Consider the following 16,213-nt stretch of genomic DNA (forward strand, 5'->3'; position numbering starts at 1 on the left):
CCACTGTTTCTGCTGAAGTTATAAAGCACTGGATCACCCCCCTCCACCCACCCCACCTTATGTAGCATTTTGCACATGTGCAGAACAGATCGGGCAGCTGGCATGGATTGGGTAATGACATGGCCAAACCATGTAATTCCAGCTTCTGGGTCCGTCATGTGACGCTATTGGGCCCAAAAAGACTTTTTCCCGCACACAATCATGTGAAAAGGAGTGGTTGTAAAACGGTAGATACGTTTATTTGAGTGTCACAATGCCTGCAAAGTCTAGAAGAGGCACATGTTTGAATTATTGTATCCCGGTTCAAGTTAGTGGAGGATTAAACCGGAAGTGAGCTGGCTCGGCCGGCAGAAGTCTCTAGTGCACATGCTCTATGAGCTCAATGATCAGGAAGCGTAAGCAACATCTGGGTCATTTCTTTACAGCGGGAAGTGGCTTTTTTGGCTCCATGTGCCACTTAGCAACTTTCATAGGAATGAACAGGGCCCTGCCTCCAACACTTTATCCAGTTCTCTTTATGCATCCATGATGTTTACCAGGCAGGAAGGGTCTAAAGAAAATATGCTCTCCAGTTGCATCATGGGAATTGAGGATCCACCATTTCCTGGATATACTGGTTTCTCTTTAAGAGAATTTTTTTAATTTGTAAAGCTGAATTTTGCATATGGAAGGTGCTATATAAATAAATGGTTGTTATTATCATCATTATTATTATTAAAACAACAAGTAGCAACACTTAAGCAGTAACCATTTTAAAAAAATCACATGTTCATAATTTAAAAAAAACAACAAACAAATAAAAAAACACTACAGTTTCCAAGATCAAGAATTTTTCATATTGATTTATAAAAGATGTGTAACAAAAAAGATTAAGAAATACAATTGTAATTTTTGTTTTTAGAAATCTTATCAAAAGGACATCAAAACTTTATTTGAAACCAATAAATTGAGGTCAGTCATGGTATGATCTGAAAATCTGTTTTATGTCATGTATTGTCACAAAATCTAATACATACTGTATTTCATACATTCAACACAATGATTCAAATAGTCATGACTGGTGTTATAATTACAAAAATACATTTCCAAGTGCCATTGTCTAAAACATCACTATCATCACATCAACAGCTCATTTTCTTCAGCTCATAAAATCCAGTTAAATAAGGTGAATGAAAGTCAAAAATAAACCAGATCTGCTCTTCTTCCCGCCAGCGCTGACATTTCAGTGTTGAGCCCTGTAGTAAATTCTCTCTGACTGAACTATGTTAACAACAAGCAGCCTATTGTGTTTGTTCAGCACAGCGTTTCTCTGCAGAGCCTTCGCTAAATAAAATACTTCTTTTCAACAACAGTAAAAGGAGGAAAGTGTTTTCTGTTTCGGCCTGTTCATCTGAAGAAAAAAGCGAATCATATATTCCTCACATCTGTTTTCATGGCTGCAAACTGTAATTTTTGGTTTGAGTAGCAGATTCTTTGCTGTTTTTGGAATGATTAGCTGGAGATGATTAAAAATATGTCACATCACATGACATCAGGTCTTGTGGATAGATTTGTTAATATTCAGTTTGACTGTGATCATGTGAGATGATTGTTGACACACAGAAAGTCATCAAATGTCATATTGAAGCTGTCAGTTTTGCAAGTGGTTATCTCGGAAAAAAAACCCTCATATTCTACAAATCTACTGTACATTGGATGCTTAACAATAATCAGTCAGAGGTTTGACATGTTTGGGGGGCGACCAATAGTGACAAATAGGTCCAGTCATGTTCCATGTGACAGTGAAAGCGCCAGAATACAGGAAAGAAAACAAAATTAAGGCTTTAGGCAATAAAAGCAAAAGTTAAGCAGGATTACTGTAGTTATAATCACTGAAATCGAAGCACAAAAGGAAATATTTGCTGCTTCTCTCTGTTTTGGGTTTTGTACACCTTGCAACCCTGGCTCCTGGAAATTACACTAATATATTACAAAAGTTTTCTCCCAAATACGTTGCATTGGCAAATGGTAAAAAGTGCCTGGATTATGTTCAAAACATATGTACAAAGAACTTAAACTTAAAGCGTAAGGCTGGCAATGTTCACTCTTTTTCTTCTGGTCAACAAATCTCATGTTTGGATCCAAACCAACAATGAACTGATCCACTAACAGAGTATTGTGTGTGTATCCAAAGCCTGATATATCTTATTCCTCCATTGTTGTCCAGAAACTATTACAAACCCATCATTGAGCCACACCGCTGCACTGGGTGACATGTTCCTTCATAATGAAGAGTTTGGTCACTTTAGTCTATTTAGAAACGGCTCCAAAGACTAATAACAGTGATCATGTTTTCAGTCTCTGGAGAGTAGTTCAGTGTAAGGAAAATGCCACTGAGCATGTGCAGGAATACTGGCTTGTTGTGCTACATATCACAACCTCTTGACTTTGTACTACATTATAAATTTCTCAAATTACTTTACCCTCAAACAGGGGCTGAGACATTGATACTCAAAAGAAAGGTGGTCACACCACGAAGTGACATTTGCTTGTCCCCGTGAAACAGGTGGAGCCAGAAGCTTCGTGATGTAGTGACTACATCACCTAAGGCTAGTTTGGGCTAGCTGGTCAACTGTACCTTGTGAGCTAACTGCTAACAAGCTAACAGTCAGTTAAGAAACTTGTTAACTTAGCTCTGTTGCTAAAGGGAAAATAATTTCTAGCAATTAACTTCACAACTTTACCAATAACACAATATCTTTATGCAAAAGACGAATATGTACCATCGACTCCTGTTCTCATAACTGTCTGCAAACCTTTAGTGGAGCAGTTTAACTCTGACAGAGGGGGTTATATAAAAGTGAGTTGTGCAACACAGCCAATAAGCTACGATAGCTTCCTCCATTTTGGACTCTCTGTATCCTCGAAGGACAGCACTGTCAAGATGGCTTGCTATTGGTCAACGGCGCAAATTAATGGGTCAAAGTTTTACCAAAATTTAACTCAATGCCAAAAATCTACATTGATTTACATCATGCCACAAGAAAATTTTCTCATCACTGTGATTCCATTGGACTGAATGGAAAATCTGTTTTAAAACCTGGTATTTTGCGCCCTTAAAACAAACAAAACTTGCATGATGATAGTTTAAAAAGAAATAAAGTTTGCATTTTTAGATCTACAAAGGGCTTCTTTCACACATATTCCGAATGTAGTTTGTAACCAGACACACTGAGGTGTAGCATCTGATGGCTGTTGCAGATACTGAACATGTGAACTCTTGTCAAGAAGTCTCTCTTGCCAAGGGTCCATGTTGCCATGGTTACAGTTTAATGAAGAGCACAGCGGTGACCACGGCGAAGCCCACCAGTAGCATGGCCACCTTGGGGATGCGGTTCCTGCCGTGGCTGAGCTCGTGTGGCAGGATCTCCATGAAGGTAATGTAGATGAAGGTTCCTGCCGCCAGCCCCTCCAGCGTGGAGCGAGCCAGCTGGTGCTGCGAGGATGCCTTGGTCTCAGTGAGGCCGACGCCCAGGCCGATACCCAATGGGGACATGACGGCAAACAGCAGCAGGCAGCCGGCCACCACCGACCGCCGCAGCCGGCCCTGGCACAGCTTGAAGGCCAGGCTGAAGGAGATGATGCTTTTGTGGATCATCAATGCCAGGCAGATCTCCAGCACCTCCTTCCCCTCCTCCAGCAGCCCCACCGCCAAACCCTCGAACACTGAGTGCAGAGACAGCGAGAAGACCAGGATGAATGCACGCAGGGCGGATTGGGAGCCAAAGTCCACATGGAAGTGGCCACCGTCCGACTCCTCCGACCCATGGCGGCGATGATGGGAGTGATGCTGGACACTGGAGTCCACCAGCAGAGCCCGGTGCTCCTCCAGGTGCAAAGACGATTGGTCCTTGAAGGCCAGGACGATCTGCTCAAGGACGAGGACCAGGAAGAAGCCCATCGCCATGATGAACTCAGGCAGAGGGAACTGCAGCTGCAAGGAGAGAAGAACACAGTTTAGTCCAGGTAAATTAAACAGCTGCCTCATGTATCAGTTCTTAAAGTGAATGTGCTGAAAGGAGCTGAAAGATTAATATTTGTATGAAATATTGGAATTAAAATATTGATATTGAAATACAGGGACTGATAGAGGCAAGTGTCACTAAAATTATAAACTGCGAAAGGGGTTGAAGTGTCAGTCAGCTATTCTGATGCAGAAACTAAAGTCAGATGGAAATTTTAAGAAATATTATACATTTCACATCAAAGACTTTTTAAATAAATTGGCTTTTAATTAATCTTTTTTATTCTTGTTTTTATGCAATTTTTAATATTTATATTGTATTTCTGGATTTCACTGTGTTTATTCTATTCTGTAATAGCATTTTGTATTTTCTGATTTTGTCTGTGAAGCACTTTGCAACCTTGGTTTTGAAAAGTTCTACATACATATCAATTTATATTATTATAATATACAAATGTTTTTTTTATTATATTTGTTTAACTTAAATTATAAGTATGTAATGAAAAATACAACTTAAGTTATGATTCACCATAAGCTATAAAACATTCTTCAGTGTCACTTTCTGAAATATGGAAAAATATAAAATAGTAAATTGTGGTTTTATGAATTTACAACTCAAATGTCTGTAAATTTGCAGAGACTGATCTGCTGTCACCATCTCTGTCAACACAGGATGACAAAACTGCTGAAGAGTTAAACCAGCGGATGTGGAGAAGATTCAGATCACAGATAAGAATGAAGAAAAAACCCTGACAGAAAGAAACAGTCTGTTTGTACTCATGTGTTGTCTTATTGCCCAACAATATGAACACACATCACAAGTACAGGATATAAGGAGGTTTGTAGCTCTGGGAATAGTAAAAGAACAGTTTCTTGCAGAGCGAATATGTCAGCAAACTATCGTCACTTGGCTTTTTATTATCATTTTTCCAATTAATATGCATTCCTTTTTCCATCATATGTTTTTGAAGAGCATATAACAATCAGACTTTGTCAAAAAGCAAAACTACAGCAGCACAGAAAAGCCTCCTTTAGTGAAAAATGTGACTTTACATTTCTCATTAGAACCTGAAACATCTTCGTTTTAATGAGAAAAAAAGCTCAGCCGAGTTGGTGAGAATTCTCTGAGTGACACCTTTCATTTCCAATTTAGTGCCAATACCACAAGTATTGATTAGTGGAGATTTAAGACCTGAACTGCTCCTTGAGCCATAAAAAAGAAATAAAAAAACAACATAAATTCAGTTGGAAAAATGAGTGCTGAGTGCTGGAAGAGAGAATAAAAACACATCAAACACACAGTCTAACTTTTTGGTTGTTGTAGCAGCTGGACGTTAATTCAATAGTACTTGTGAGGGAGGAGAGTGATTCCCGTTAAACTGCCCCCCCCACCTCCCCCACACACACACACACACAGACCCACACACACTTCCCAGCAGAGTCTTTTTTAGCACTGACCTTCAGTTGCCCTCCTCCTAAAAAATCTGACAGTCTCAAGCCGTTTAAACACAGTTTCACTCCACATAAGAAATCACATTTATTCACATTTGGATGAAAAATATAAACAAAGACTAAATTATTTCTCTGTATCATCTTTATAATCACATTGACAGGGTAGTTTCACAGTTTGAAAATACACAGTGAAAGAGGTTTTCCTCTCTGTAATCATTCCTCCTGTTCATACTGGATATTAAAAGATCCTTCAAATGTGCTTTCAATGGAAGTGATGGAGGCCAAAATCCACAGTGTGTCCACACAGTCATTTAAAAGTTGATGTGAAGCTTATATTCAGCTTCAGCAGTCTGAGTTAGTCATATCAAGTGGATATCTGACACATTTACAGTCTTTTTAGCATCAAATTCCCTCTTTGTGTTTCCTCGGACAGTGTTTCCCTGTTGAGCTGCAGGTGGAAGTATAGTAACAAAAAGAGGAACTTTGGCACTAAAAAGACTGTAACGTTGAAAGATATCTACTTGATTTGACTCATTTGGACACTGAAGCTTCATATTAGCTTCAGATAAACTTTTAAATACATTTCTGCACAGAAGGAGGACTGTGGATTTTGTCCTCCATCACTTCCATTGTAAGGTCATTATGAAGGGATCTTCTAATGGTCAGTATGAACAGGAGGAATGATTACAGCAAGAAAAACAGGTTTCACTGTTCATTTGGGCTCCTGACTGTTTTAAAACAGACTTGAAAATTGTGAACCCATCCTTTAAGTTTCTGAGCACATGATAAAAACATATAACTTTGTGGTGAAACTTAACAATTGGACTAAGGAGCAAATTAAATGGCTCGAAATGCAACTTATGATCATGAACATGATCACAGATTAAAGTGTTCACTATGACTTTATCACATTTGAGAAACAAGCGATCTGATAATACTATGAACGACAAGTTGTTTCGATTGTGCAACCTTGTATATACACACCCACACCGAACTGCATATCATCAACACTAGAGCTGAAATGATTCGTTGACACTGCATATTCGATAGTCAATCGTTTCAGTGATTTTTCATGCAAAAATATCAAAAATTTGCTGGCTGAAGCTTCTAAAATGTGAAGATTTGCTGCTTTTCTTAGTTTTGTGTCATATGAATTGAATTGAATTTGTTTGGATTGTTGGTAGGACAAGACATTTTAAGATGTCACACTGGACTCTGGGAGATAATAATGAAGGACCTATCTCAGCTGATATTGTACATTAGTCTTGCAAATTCCCAAACAAATCTGCAGTTAATCATATTTCCACAAACCGACTGACATGAGGTGAATCTGAAGCTGCTGGGGCACCTGGTTGGTAATCCACTGTCAGTGACATCTGACTCTCAGCTTCATATACTGGATGAAGGAAGTCTCTCTGAGAGTCAGCTGAAAAATGCTGAGTGTTCAAACTGAAAATACATTGCAGTAATGTCTAGAAACATTTGACTCTGTGGTGACAGATGGTTTAGGATTTTTATATCCAGAATAAAATAATATGCATTTATGAGATCTTACTGTGATTCCTGCGTTGCTGAAGGCCTCGTTGATGCCCTGCAGGTAATCTGGCAGCAGGTCCAGCAGGCAGGTGGCCAAGAAAACTCCTCCAGCAAAACAGCTGATCAAACTCAGCAGCCTGCGCCGCAACTCTGCAACACCAAGAACCAGAGGTAGAAGAAGTATTCAGATCCTTTACTTAAGTAAAAAGTACCAATATGGCAATGTCAATATACTCCATTACAAGTAAAGGTCCTGAAAAAAAAAATCCTACTTCAGTATAAGTACATAAGTATTATGAGCTTGATGTAGTTAAAGTATTGCAGTAAAAGTACATAAGTATTATGAGCTTGATGTAGTTAAAGTATTGCAGTAAAAGTACATAAGTATTATGAGCTTGATGTAGTTAAAGTATTGCAGTAAAAGTAGTGGTTTGGTCAGTGAAGCATCAGTGTTAGAGCAGCATGTTACTGTTGTAGCTGCTGGAGGTGGAGCTAGTTTACACTACTTTATATACAGTTAGCTAGTTTAGTCCACTGGTTCCCAACCTAGGGGTCGGGCCCCTCCAAAGGGTCAGCAGATAAATCTGAGGGGTCGTGAGATGATTAATGGGAGAGGAAAGAAGAAAAAACAAAGTTCTGATACACAAATCTGTTTTCATTTTTTGGACTTTTTCTCTAATCTTTGATTTTTGCTGAAATATTGGATCATTTGAACATTTATTGAAATGAAAGCATGTGAGAAGTTTAGAGGGAAAAATCACTATTTGGTGGAGCTGTTAACAACTCATAGACATGTGAAATGTGACCCCGACTACACACTGCTTTTTGTGAGACGTCAAAAGACAAAAAGGTTGGAAACCACTGGTTGCATCTTTAACAATGTGTTGTATTTTAAAAGCTTGTTATATTATCCATTGTGTCAAATCTTCATCTGAAAAGTAACTAAAGCTGTCAAATAAATGTAGTGGAGTAGAAAGTACATTATTTCCCTCTGAAATGTAGAAAGTAGCATCACATGGAAATACTCAAGTAAAGTACAAGTACTTCAACAATGTACTTAAGTGCAGTACTTGGGTAAATCGATTGAACTGACACCTGTTTTGTGCAGACTGCAGCATCAGAGCTACAATACAGATCAGAGGGACATATCCAGACTCCTTACCTGGGTCGACGCTGCAGCGACCCGCCCCCCGGACAATGCAGAGAGGAGCGAAGCCGAACAGCAGTGTGACGGACAGCAGGACCACCAGCGCTCCCAGTTTGATCTCCATTGCTGGGATGTCGGCCGGGTTGGTCTGCAGCGCCACCGTTTCCCTCCTGGGAGACAGGAGGACGGAGGAGGAAACTCTTCCCACGACAGACATGTTAAATCTGGTTTATCTGCACTTCTTCTGTCTCCTGTGAGTCAGGCGGCGGAGGACGAGCTCTCAAACACCCGCCATGGATTCACATGGAGACCAGAGTCTGTCAGACAGAAAGAAAATACAACACAGTCAAAAATGCACTGTCCCATAGATAAAGAAAAAGCAGCAAATCCTCACGTTTGAGGGGATGGAACTAGAGAATATCTGACATTTTTCACACTATCTTTGCTTTAAAAATGATTGAAACGATAAACTACCAAAATAAACCTGATTATTTTTCTTTCCATCAAATAACAACTTAATGGACTGATCATCTCAACCCTACAGTCAGCCATAGTGCTTATAGAGTGCATAACATGCAGTTGTCACTGTTTTGTCCGGTAAATATCACAAATGTTTATGTTTATTTCGAACATGTAACAAATAAGTAAAAAATAAAACAAGGATAAAAAAAAAGAACAGTTGACTGCAAATTCTCATAAACAACATAAATAAATATCACATGTCTGATAAGGAGTAGCACTTACATGGTCAAACTCCTTCTTCATAACTCAAACAAACAACATCAAACATATCGACGACATCAGATATCAGCTTCATAAATCCTCCATGACCCTATATGCTGCACGGTCTGGTTCCATGAACATGTGAATTGTCACACAGTACATTCATGTGCTATTTGATCGATTTTGGGAGTTCATAAACCCTCATCAGTTTGGGCCATTAGTGGTGTTATGGGATGGAAATGTCAGATGTAACTGTGAGATGATTAAACTTTGCAACAGACTTGTGAACATGCCTGAACAGAAGCTCACTAGAACAATTTTATAATTGGGACATTTTGCACGAATACCCCGTCCTGATTAATGAGTTGAAATCCTCATTTTATATGATTGATTCTCTTTTTACTTGGTTTCATTTAATTACAGTGTAATATTCATGATGCCGAGCTCAAAATTGCTCCTGATGTGCAAACTTAACCTGAAATTACAAACCTAAATTAAGAACATATTGTCTGATGAAAAACAGTGTGAAGCCTCATGTGAAGCAGAATTTACCATCAGCTACATAAAAAGGCAGATTTAATGACTCCCTGGACAGAAAAGACTCTGTTTGCGGTGTGATTTAGATCAGACTGAAGTCCATTTCATGTGTTATTGTGTAATGGTTTAAGAGCTACACTGATTAGTAAAATTATCTTAATTTCTGTTAAAGTATTCTGGATGAAAATTGCACTTGAGTACAGTACTTAGTTACTTTCCACCAACACAATGTACATGTTTTTATTTATATCAGTAAAAATTACTCCTGTTTTGATAAGTGTGAAAGTATTTCTGCCTTATTTTTACCTTCTGACTGAACCAAACTTGATTTTCTAACAGAACTATGTGAATTAACAGTCTGCTCGCTTTTTCTTTCACAGCCAATCAACAAATTCATCATCACTGATCCAAACAACAGAACAGGAAAGAAGTGAAGGAAATCTTAAGGCAGTGGGAAGAAACGCCGCATGTGATTCCCGTAAAAGGTGGAAACTTTGATGAAACTTCTGGCATTTCAGTGTTTTTATTTCCTACCTGAACCAGCGGAGCAGCTCTGAGGATCTTCCTCAGTAGAATCAGATTCTATTAAAGTGAATAAAGTAAAAATCCAGTTCAGTGTTTTTCTTCTTCTTTTTCTTCTTCTTCTTCACTGGACGCGGCTCGAGGAGGCTACATGCTGTCCGGGAAGTGGTGAGTCAGTTCCCATCAGCTGATCCCGCTTTATGATAGTGCTGCTGTCAAGCACAACACAATAAAACACAGCTTTTCCTGTTTTCAAAATAAAATCTGCCTTGGTTTGACGTTTGGGGGAATTGTGTGCTTTTATTTTGTGCAATGAAAAGTGTCTGTTGTTTCATCAGTGGTGGAAGAAGTATTCAGATCATTTACTTAAGTAAAAGTACCAATACTACAGTGTAAAAATACTCCATTACAAGTAAAAGTCCTGCATGAAAAATCCTACAACAGTAAAAGTACATAAGTATTATGAGCTTGATGTAGTTAAAGTATTGCAGTAAAAGCAGTGGTTTGGTCCCTCTGACTGATATATTATTATATATGACATCATTAGATTATTAATAGTGAAGCATCAGTGTTAGAGCAGCATGTTACTGTTGTAGCTGCTGGAGGTGGAGCTAGTTTACACTACTTTATATACAGTTAGCTAGTTTAGTCCAGTGGTTCCCAACCTAGGGGTCGGGGCCCTCCAAATAGTCAGCAGATAAATCTGAGGGGTGGTGAGATGATTAATGGGAGAGGAAAGAAGAAAAAACAAAGTTCTGATACACAAATCTGTTTTCAGTTTTTGGACTTTTTCTCTAATCTTTGATTTTTGCTGAAATATTGGATCATTTAAACATTTATTGAAATGAAAGCATGTGAGAAGTTTAGAGGGAAAAATCACTATTTGGTGGAGCTGTTAACAACTCATAGACATGTGAAATGTGACCCCGACTACACACTGCTTTTTGTAAGACGTCAAAAGACAAAAAGGTTGGAAACCACTGGTTTCATCTTTAACAATGTGTTGTATTTTAAAAGCTTGTTATATTATCCATTGTGTCAAATCTTCATCTGAAAAGTAACTAAAGCTGTCAAATAAATGTAGTGGAGTAGAAAGTACAATATTTCCCTCTGAAATGTAGAAAGTAGCATCACATGGAAATACTGAAGTAAAGTACAAGTACCTCAAAATTATACTTAAGTACAGAACTGGAGTAAGTGTACTTAGTTAGTGTCCACCGATGTGTTTTATTAATGATAATTAGTATTTGTTCTGATTGTTAGATTACACTAGATTTGTGCTTTATTGTAATAGCATCTTCTTTCATTTAGTTTCACTGTTTGTTTAGTTTACTTGTATTTTTTAAATTTTTATTCTGTTTTGTTAGAATTTGGTAACACTGCAGGCACCTCAGGTTGCAGCTACAGGTAGGGAGGCAGGTGTAGGACCAGCATGCACCTGGGCAGGTCTGTTGTTCTTTACCAGAGCAGAGAGACTCTTAGTTTTTTTGTTTGCTTGCATTTGATAAATAAACCTCAAGAAAACACAAAGATTTTCTTTAGACAGTTGATTTCTTTGCCTGCGTACATCACATCCTCATGGTGCATCAGTGACCCTTTGATTCTAAGTTTGATTTTGATTTTTGATAAATAGGCACTACATGTAGTTCTATCAAGTGCTGCAACTATCGATACATCCAACGATTATTTTCTCAACTAAGCTGGTCTATGAACAGAAAACAGTAAAATTCATAATTTCTTGGAGCACAAGTTGACGTCTTCAAATTTCTTTCTGTCTGACCAAATGTTTTAAACCTAAAGACATTAAAGTTTACAATAACGCAAGACAAAGAAAAGTATCAAATCCTTGTATTTGAGAAGCTGGAACCATCAAATGTTGCTTGAAAAAATTAATTAATTATTAATCAACTATCAAGATGTATCTACTAATCGATTTATCAACTAATCTTTTCAGCTCTAGTTTGATTGACATCTTTCATCTTTCAGACTGAAGCCGTAACAACACTTTTAGTTTGATGTCTAAATCTCTTGTTTTCCAGTCGTGTTGTTTCTAACCTGACGAGTCTGCAGCTGAGAGGAGGATCCATCCAGCTGCTGATCCTGCAGCTGAGCACAGATCCTGGAACAGTCACGCCACAAACCAACATGAGGTCAGAGGTCAAGTCCAGTGGAAGACTGAGGGCTGAGTATCTTTAGATGTTTTGACCACGGCCGGATTAACCTCCTGTGGGGCAAAAGTTTGTTGCCCCCCCCCCCCACACTACACTAATTGAAGTTTGATAACTGAATAATTGTCATTTTGTAGGCAGAAATGCCAAAAATCCTCTGTTAGTTGCTTCTCACATGTGAATACTTGCTAGTTTTCCAAGTTTTCCATGATAGTAAACTCAACATATTTGTGTTTCTGACTGTTGTTCAGACAAAACAAATCATCTGAACATGTTCACTCGTTCATGTTCAGGGAATCATGATCATAATTCTTCCAATCCTGTCCCCTAGTATTTACATTCATATACAACTAAATAGTTTTTCCACTTACTTTGCATTGACAAACATTATCTCTGCTTGGATTATGTTCACAGGTGACGTTTTGTTGCGAATGAATGAAGCTACGTTTATATGTGTCTCTGCAGTCAGAGGGAGGAGGTCGGGGGGGATGGGGGGCTACAGGATGCAGGACTCTGACAGACCCGGGTTCACATCCTGAGTCCTGTGTATGTTCAAGTTTTGACAACAAAAGCACTTTGGTTTGGTTTGTGCCTGTAACTCTCCACTCAATGTATTGTTATTATCCAGTTTTCATAAACATCCTTCTTGGTTGTTTTTTTTAGGTGTCTGTAGGTTTGAGTGTGTTTGTGTTCTGCGGATTAACGTTATTTGGAAAATAACCTTCGCAAAATCTGTATTTATTTTGTAACTCCTTGTTTGTCAGAGGCTGTGATAAGGCAGTTGAGCAGAAAAATAACACTCACATCAGACTGGAATGACTGCTTTTGAATATATATTGTATGAAAACATATACAAGTACATAACAGGCTTTCAGTGGCATATCTTGAAGTGAAGTCGCAGAAATCATTCTGATGATGTAGATGATCTTTATCTTTTTTATGTATCTTTATCTTTTATGGGTAACTGTGAAAATCTACTCAAGTTTCAGGGCCTGAAGGTAAAAGTCAACACAAACATAAAACATGAAGTGTGTGCGGTTGTATTGTCATCCATGTGCTTTAACTCTTGTATGTTTTCACTCCTGAAACTCGACAGTACATCTCTTGACTTTGAACTAAAGTACAATGTATATATATATATACATATTCAAGAGGTTGTGTTATGTAGCACTCAAGACTGAAAATTTGATCGCTGTTATTAGCTCATTGATGTGTTTTTAACAGTTTTTGTACAACAACAGAGGTCTACGGCACAGAGGAGTAAGATATATCAGGCTTTGGATACTCACAACACTTGTTAGTAGATCAATTCATTGTTGGTTTGGATCCAAATATGAGATTTGTTGACAAGAAGAAAAATATAGAAAATCACCAGACATAGATTGAAATAAATCTAATTTAATCTACCTAACTAATCATTTAAAGAGCCCGGGTAGCCCCTCAAACACTGCGGGAAACCCTATGAACACCCTCTGGTGGCCATTAAAAGAGGAGGAACCCTCTATAGTACTTTGAGAACCCTAAGAATCCCTGACACCCGTTAAAAACCTCCTCAAAACCCATGAAGACCACCTGAAGGTCTATAAGGAACCTTGAAAAAGTCATCAACGATGTGACTATTCCTTCAAAGAAATCCTGTTAATATACCTGCTAGAATACACTGGAACCCTCATGAACACTTCAGGATTCACCCAAGAACCCCTGATGGACCTTTAAGAACCCCTATAACTCCCTTGAAAAACCACAGAAGTCTCCAGAGACTCCCCAAAGCCATTAAAACACAATGGAAATGTCTCAAGAGCCCCCCAGAGAGCAAATAAATAAAACTAGTAAACCACAAACACTCAACAGATGCCATGAACGTCGGCAGCTTTGTTGTGACCTCCTGGAAACTTGTTGATAGCAAAACATTTGAAGAAAATGAACGTCATGTGAGATCATATACTTTACAGTGAAGCTTATCCTCCAGACAGTCAATAAAAACTTTATTATAACAGGAGAAACACCACACTGGCAGATCAGTCACACGAAGACGATAAAACACAGTTCATGTGTCCATGTGTTGAAAAAATCTGCCTGATGTTTATCATTTATGTTTGTTATTGAACATCTTTAAAATCTGAAAAATCTACTGTGTCTGTCATTTGTTTGATTCATTTAGGGGTAAAATCCTTCATATATTTATGTTAATATAAACACAGTTGTTTTCAGAAAGATTAACACAGACATACAACAAAGACAAAAGCATCTAATGGTCTATTCAAGAACATCTAAGCCATGGAAACCCCCCAGAAACAGTGGGACCCTCCAATAATCTGGTGAAACCCCCACAAACTCCTAAAAGTCCCACTAACTTTTTGGTTAAAAATTACAGACAGAAAACAACGACAACATTCTCGACAGTGCAGGAACCACGCAGAGCAACAGGAAACAAAGCTGTTGAAATCATGTATGTTAATGAGGTGGACAAAATATTAGGAACACTTTTCAGTATAACGCACTTCAGTACACCATCACCTCCCACTACGACCTCAATAACAAACATAAAGAAGAATCATCACCTTTCTGACAATGTCAACAAAAACTAAATCTATAAGCTTTGTAAAAGTAGAATTTATGTTAGAGTTGTTGAGTTGGATTGAATTAGATTGCTCAGGTGTTTCTAATAAAGTGCTTGGTGAGTATAGAAATCGTCTTCTTTTATCCTAGTCCTAGTCTTATTCCTTGAATTGTTTTAATCTTTTTTTAAATTAATGTTTAGTGTTTTATGCTGGCCAGAGGCTGTTTTTAAACTATTGTATGTAAATAAATTGTTTTAATTTTGAACATGAACATGACCTTTCAGCCTGTGACACATGGACGCTCTGGTTGCTGGTAAACAAGCCAAACATGCCATTACGCAATGGACTGGCACCGTTTACGCACACAGCTGCAGATCCTTATTAGCTTGAATTGTTGAATAAGGTATAGGTCTTACTCCATACAACAGATATGACCAAAATAACAAAAGTGCACAATACCGGAGAAAGTTATCAGCTTTTATAAGCTTTCTAAAAATGTACTGATGTTTGAAAAGACGAATCTTGTCAGCCGTAAAGATCGCAGTACCTCTGAACAAGAATCCTGCCTGTCAGAGTGACCGATGAGCGGCCAGACAGAGTCCAAAAACTGGACCAGGACCAACACTTGGGACCGCAGTCATGACACAACACCGGGCTGCAGCTTGTAGGGGCGTTAATCCGCACCAACCAATCACTGATCCATATTATTACCCTCACAACACAGCTGAGAGTTTGTTTTAATTTCTTTTATTTCAATGTGTTTCTACTTTTTGTGCACTATATTCCTTCACATTATGCATATTTTCGCGTTATCATGACTGTACTTCCCCTGTAAATTCAGTTGCCAATAATATAGCCTACAGTATAATGTCAAACATTTCATTTTTTAATCAAATTACATCATTCTATTTCTATTCAGTTTTCTTATTTTATTTTATTCTATTTTATTACATGGACGCCAACACCAGTTCAACTGATTCTGATTGAAAGAGTCTTTAGACTTTTTTCAGGTTCACAATTTTTCAAATGTGTCTTAAAACAACAGTCTGGAGCCCCACTGAAGATTGAAACTTGTTTTTCTTGCTGTAATCGTTCCTCCTGTTCATACTGACCATTAGAAGATCACTTCATAATGCACTTACAATGGAAGTGATGGGGGACAAAATCCACAGTCCTCCCTCTGTGTAAAAAAATGTATTTAAAAGTTTATCTGAAGCTGATATGAAGCTTCAGCGTCCAAATGAGTCAAATCAAGTAGATACAGAACAGAAGATCTAACAGGACTGAACTGAAACGCAGCACAGAAATAAACTACGGAAAGTACAGAAAACTTTCTGTAAGTCTGCATCTCTGTAGACTTTGTCTGAGGGAAATACCCACAGTTCACAGCGTTGTGACATTAAATCAGTGTTAAATACAGGGTTAGCAGGGAAAGCCCGGAAGCATTAACAAAAAAACCCCAAACAAACGGTTAACAAACTGTAGTGGGTGAACTGGTCTGCCTAAATGTACAAAGACACACTATATTAACAAGGATTTAAGATACATAAAAACACATGAAATC

General features: G+C 38.1%; 1 protein-coding gene across 1 annotated transcript; it reads right to left on the bottom strand.

Annotated features, from left to right (window-relative positions):
* Positions 1-964: 964 nt before the first annotated feature.
* LOC137190764 (zinc transporter ZIP1-like) lies at positions 965-10,096 on the bottom strand. Its single transcript, XM_067600383.1, has 4 exons — positions 9,933-10,096; positions 8,154-8,455; positions 7,011-7,141; positions 965-3,973 (listed from the first exon to the last, which is right to left on the bottom strand). The coding sequence occupies exons 2-4, from the start codon at positions 8,353-8,355 to the stop codon at positions 3,302-3,304; spliced, it is 1,005 nt and encodes a 334-aa protein (XP_067456484.1). The 5' UTR covers positions 8,356-8,455; positions 9,933-10,096; the 3' UTR covers positions 965-3,301.
* Positions 10,097-16,213: the final 6,117 nt, after the last annotated feature.

Source organism: Thunnus thynnus, chromosome 10 (assembly GCF_963924715.1).
Source record: "Thunnus thynnus chromosome 10, fThuThy2.1, whole genome shotgun sequence".
In the NCBI taxonomy this organism is placed as follows: Eukaryota; Metazoa; Chordata; class Actinopteri; order Scombriformes; family Scombridae; genus Thunnus; species Thunnus thynnus.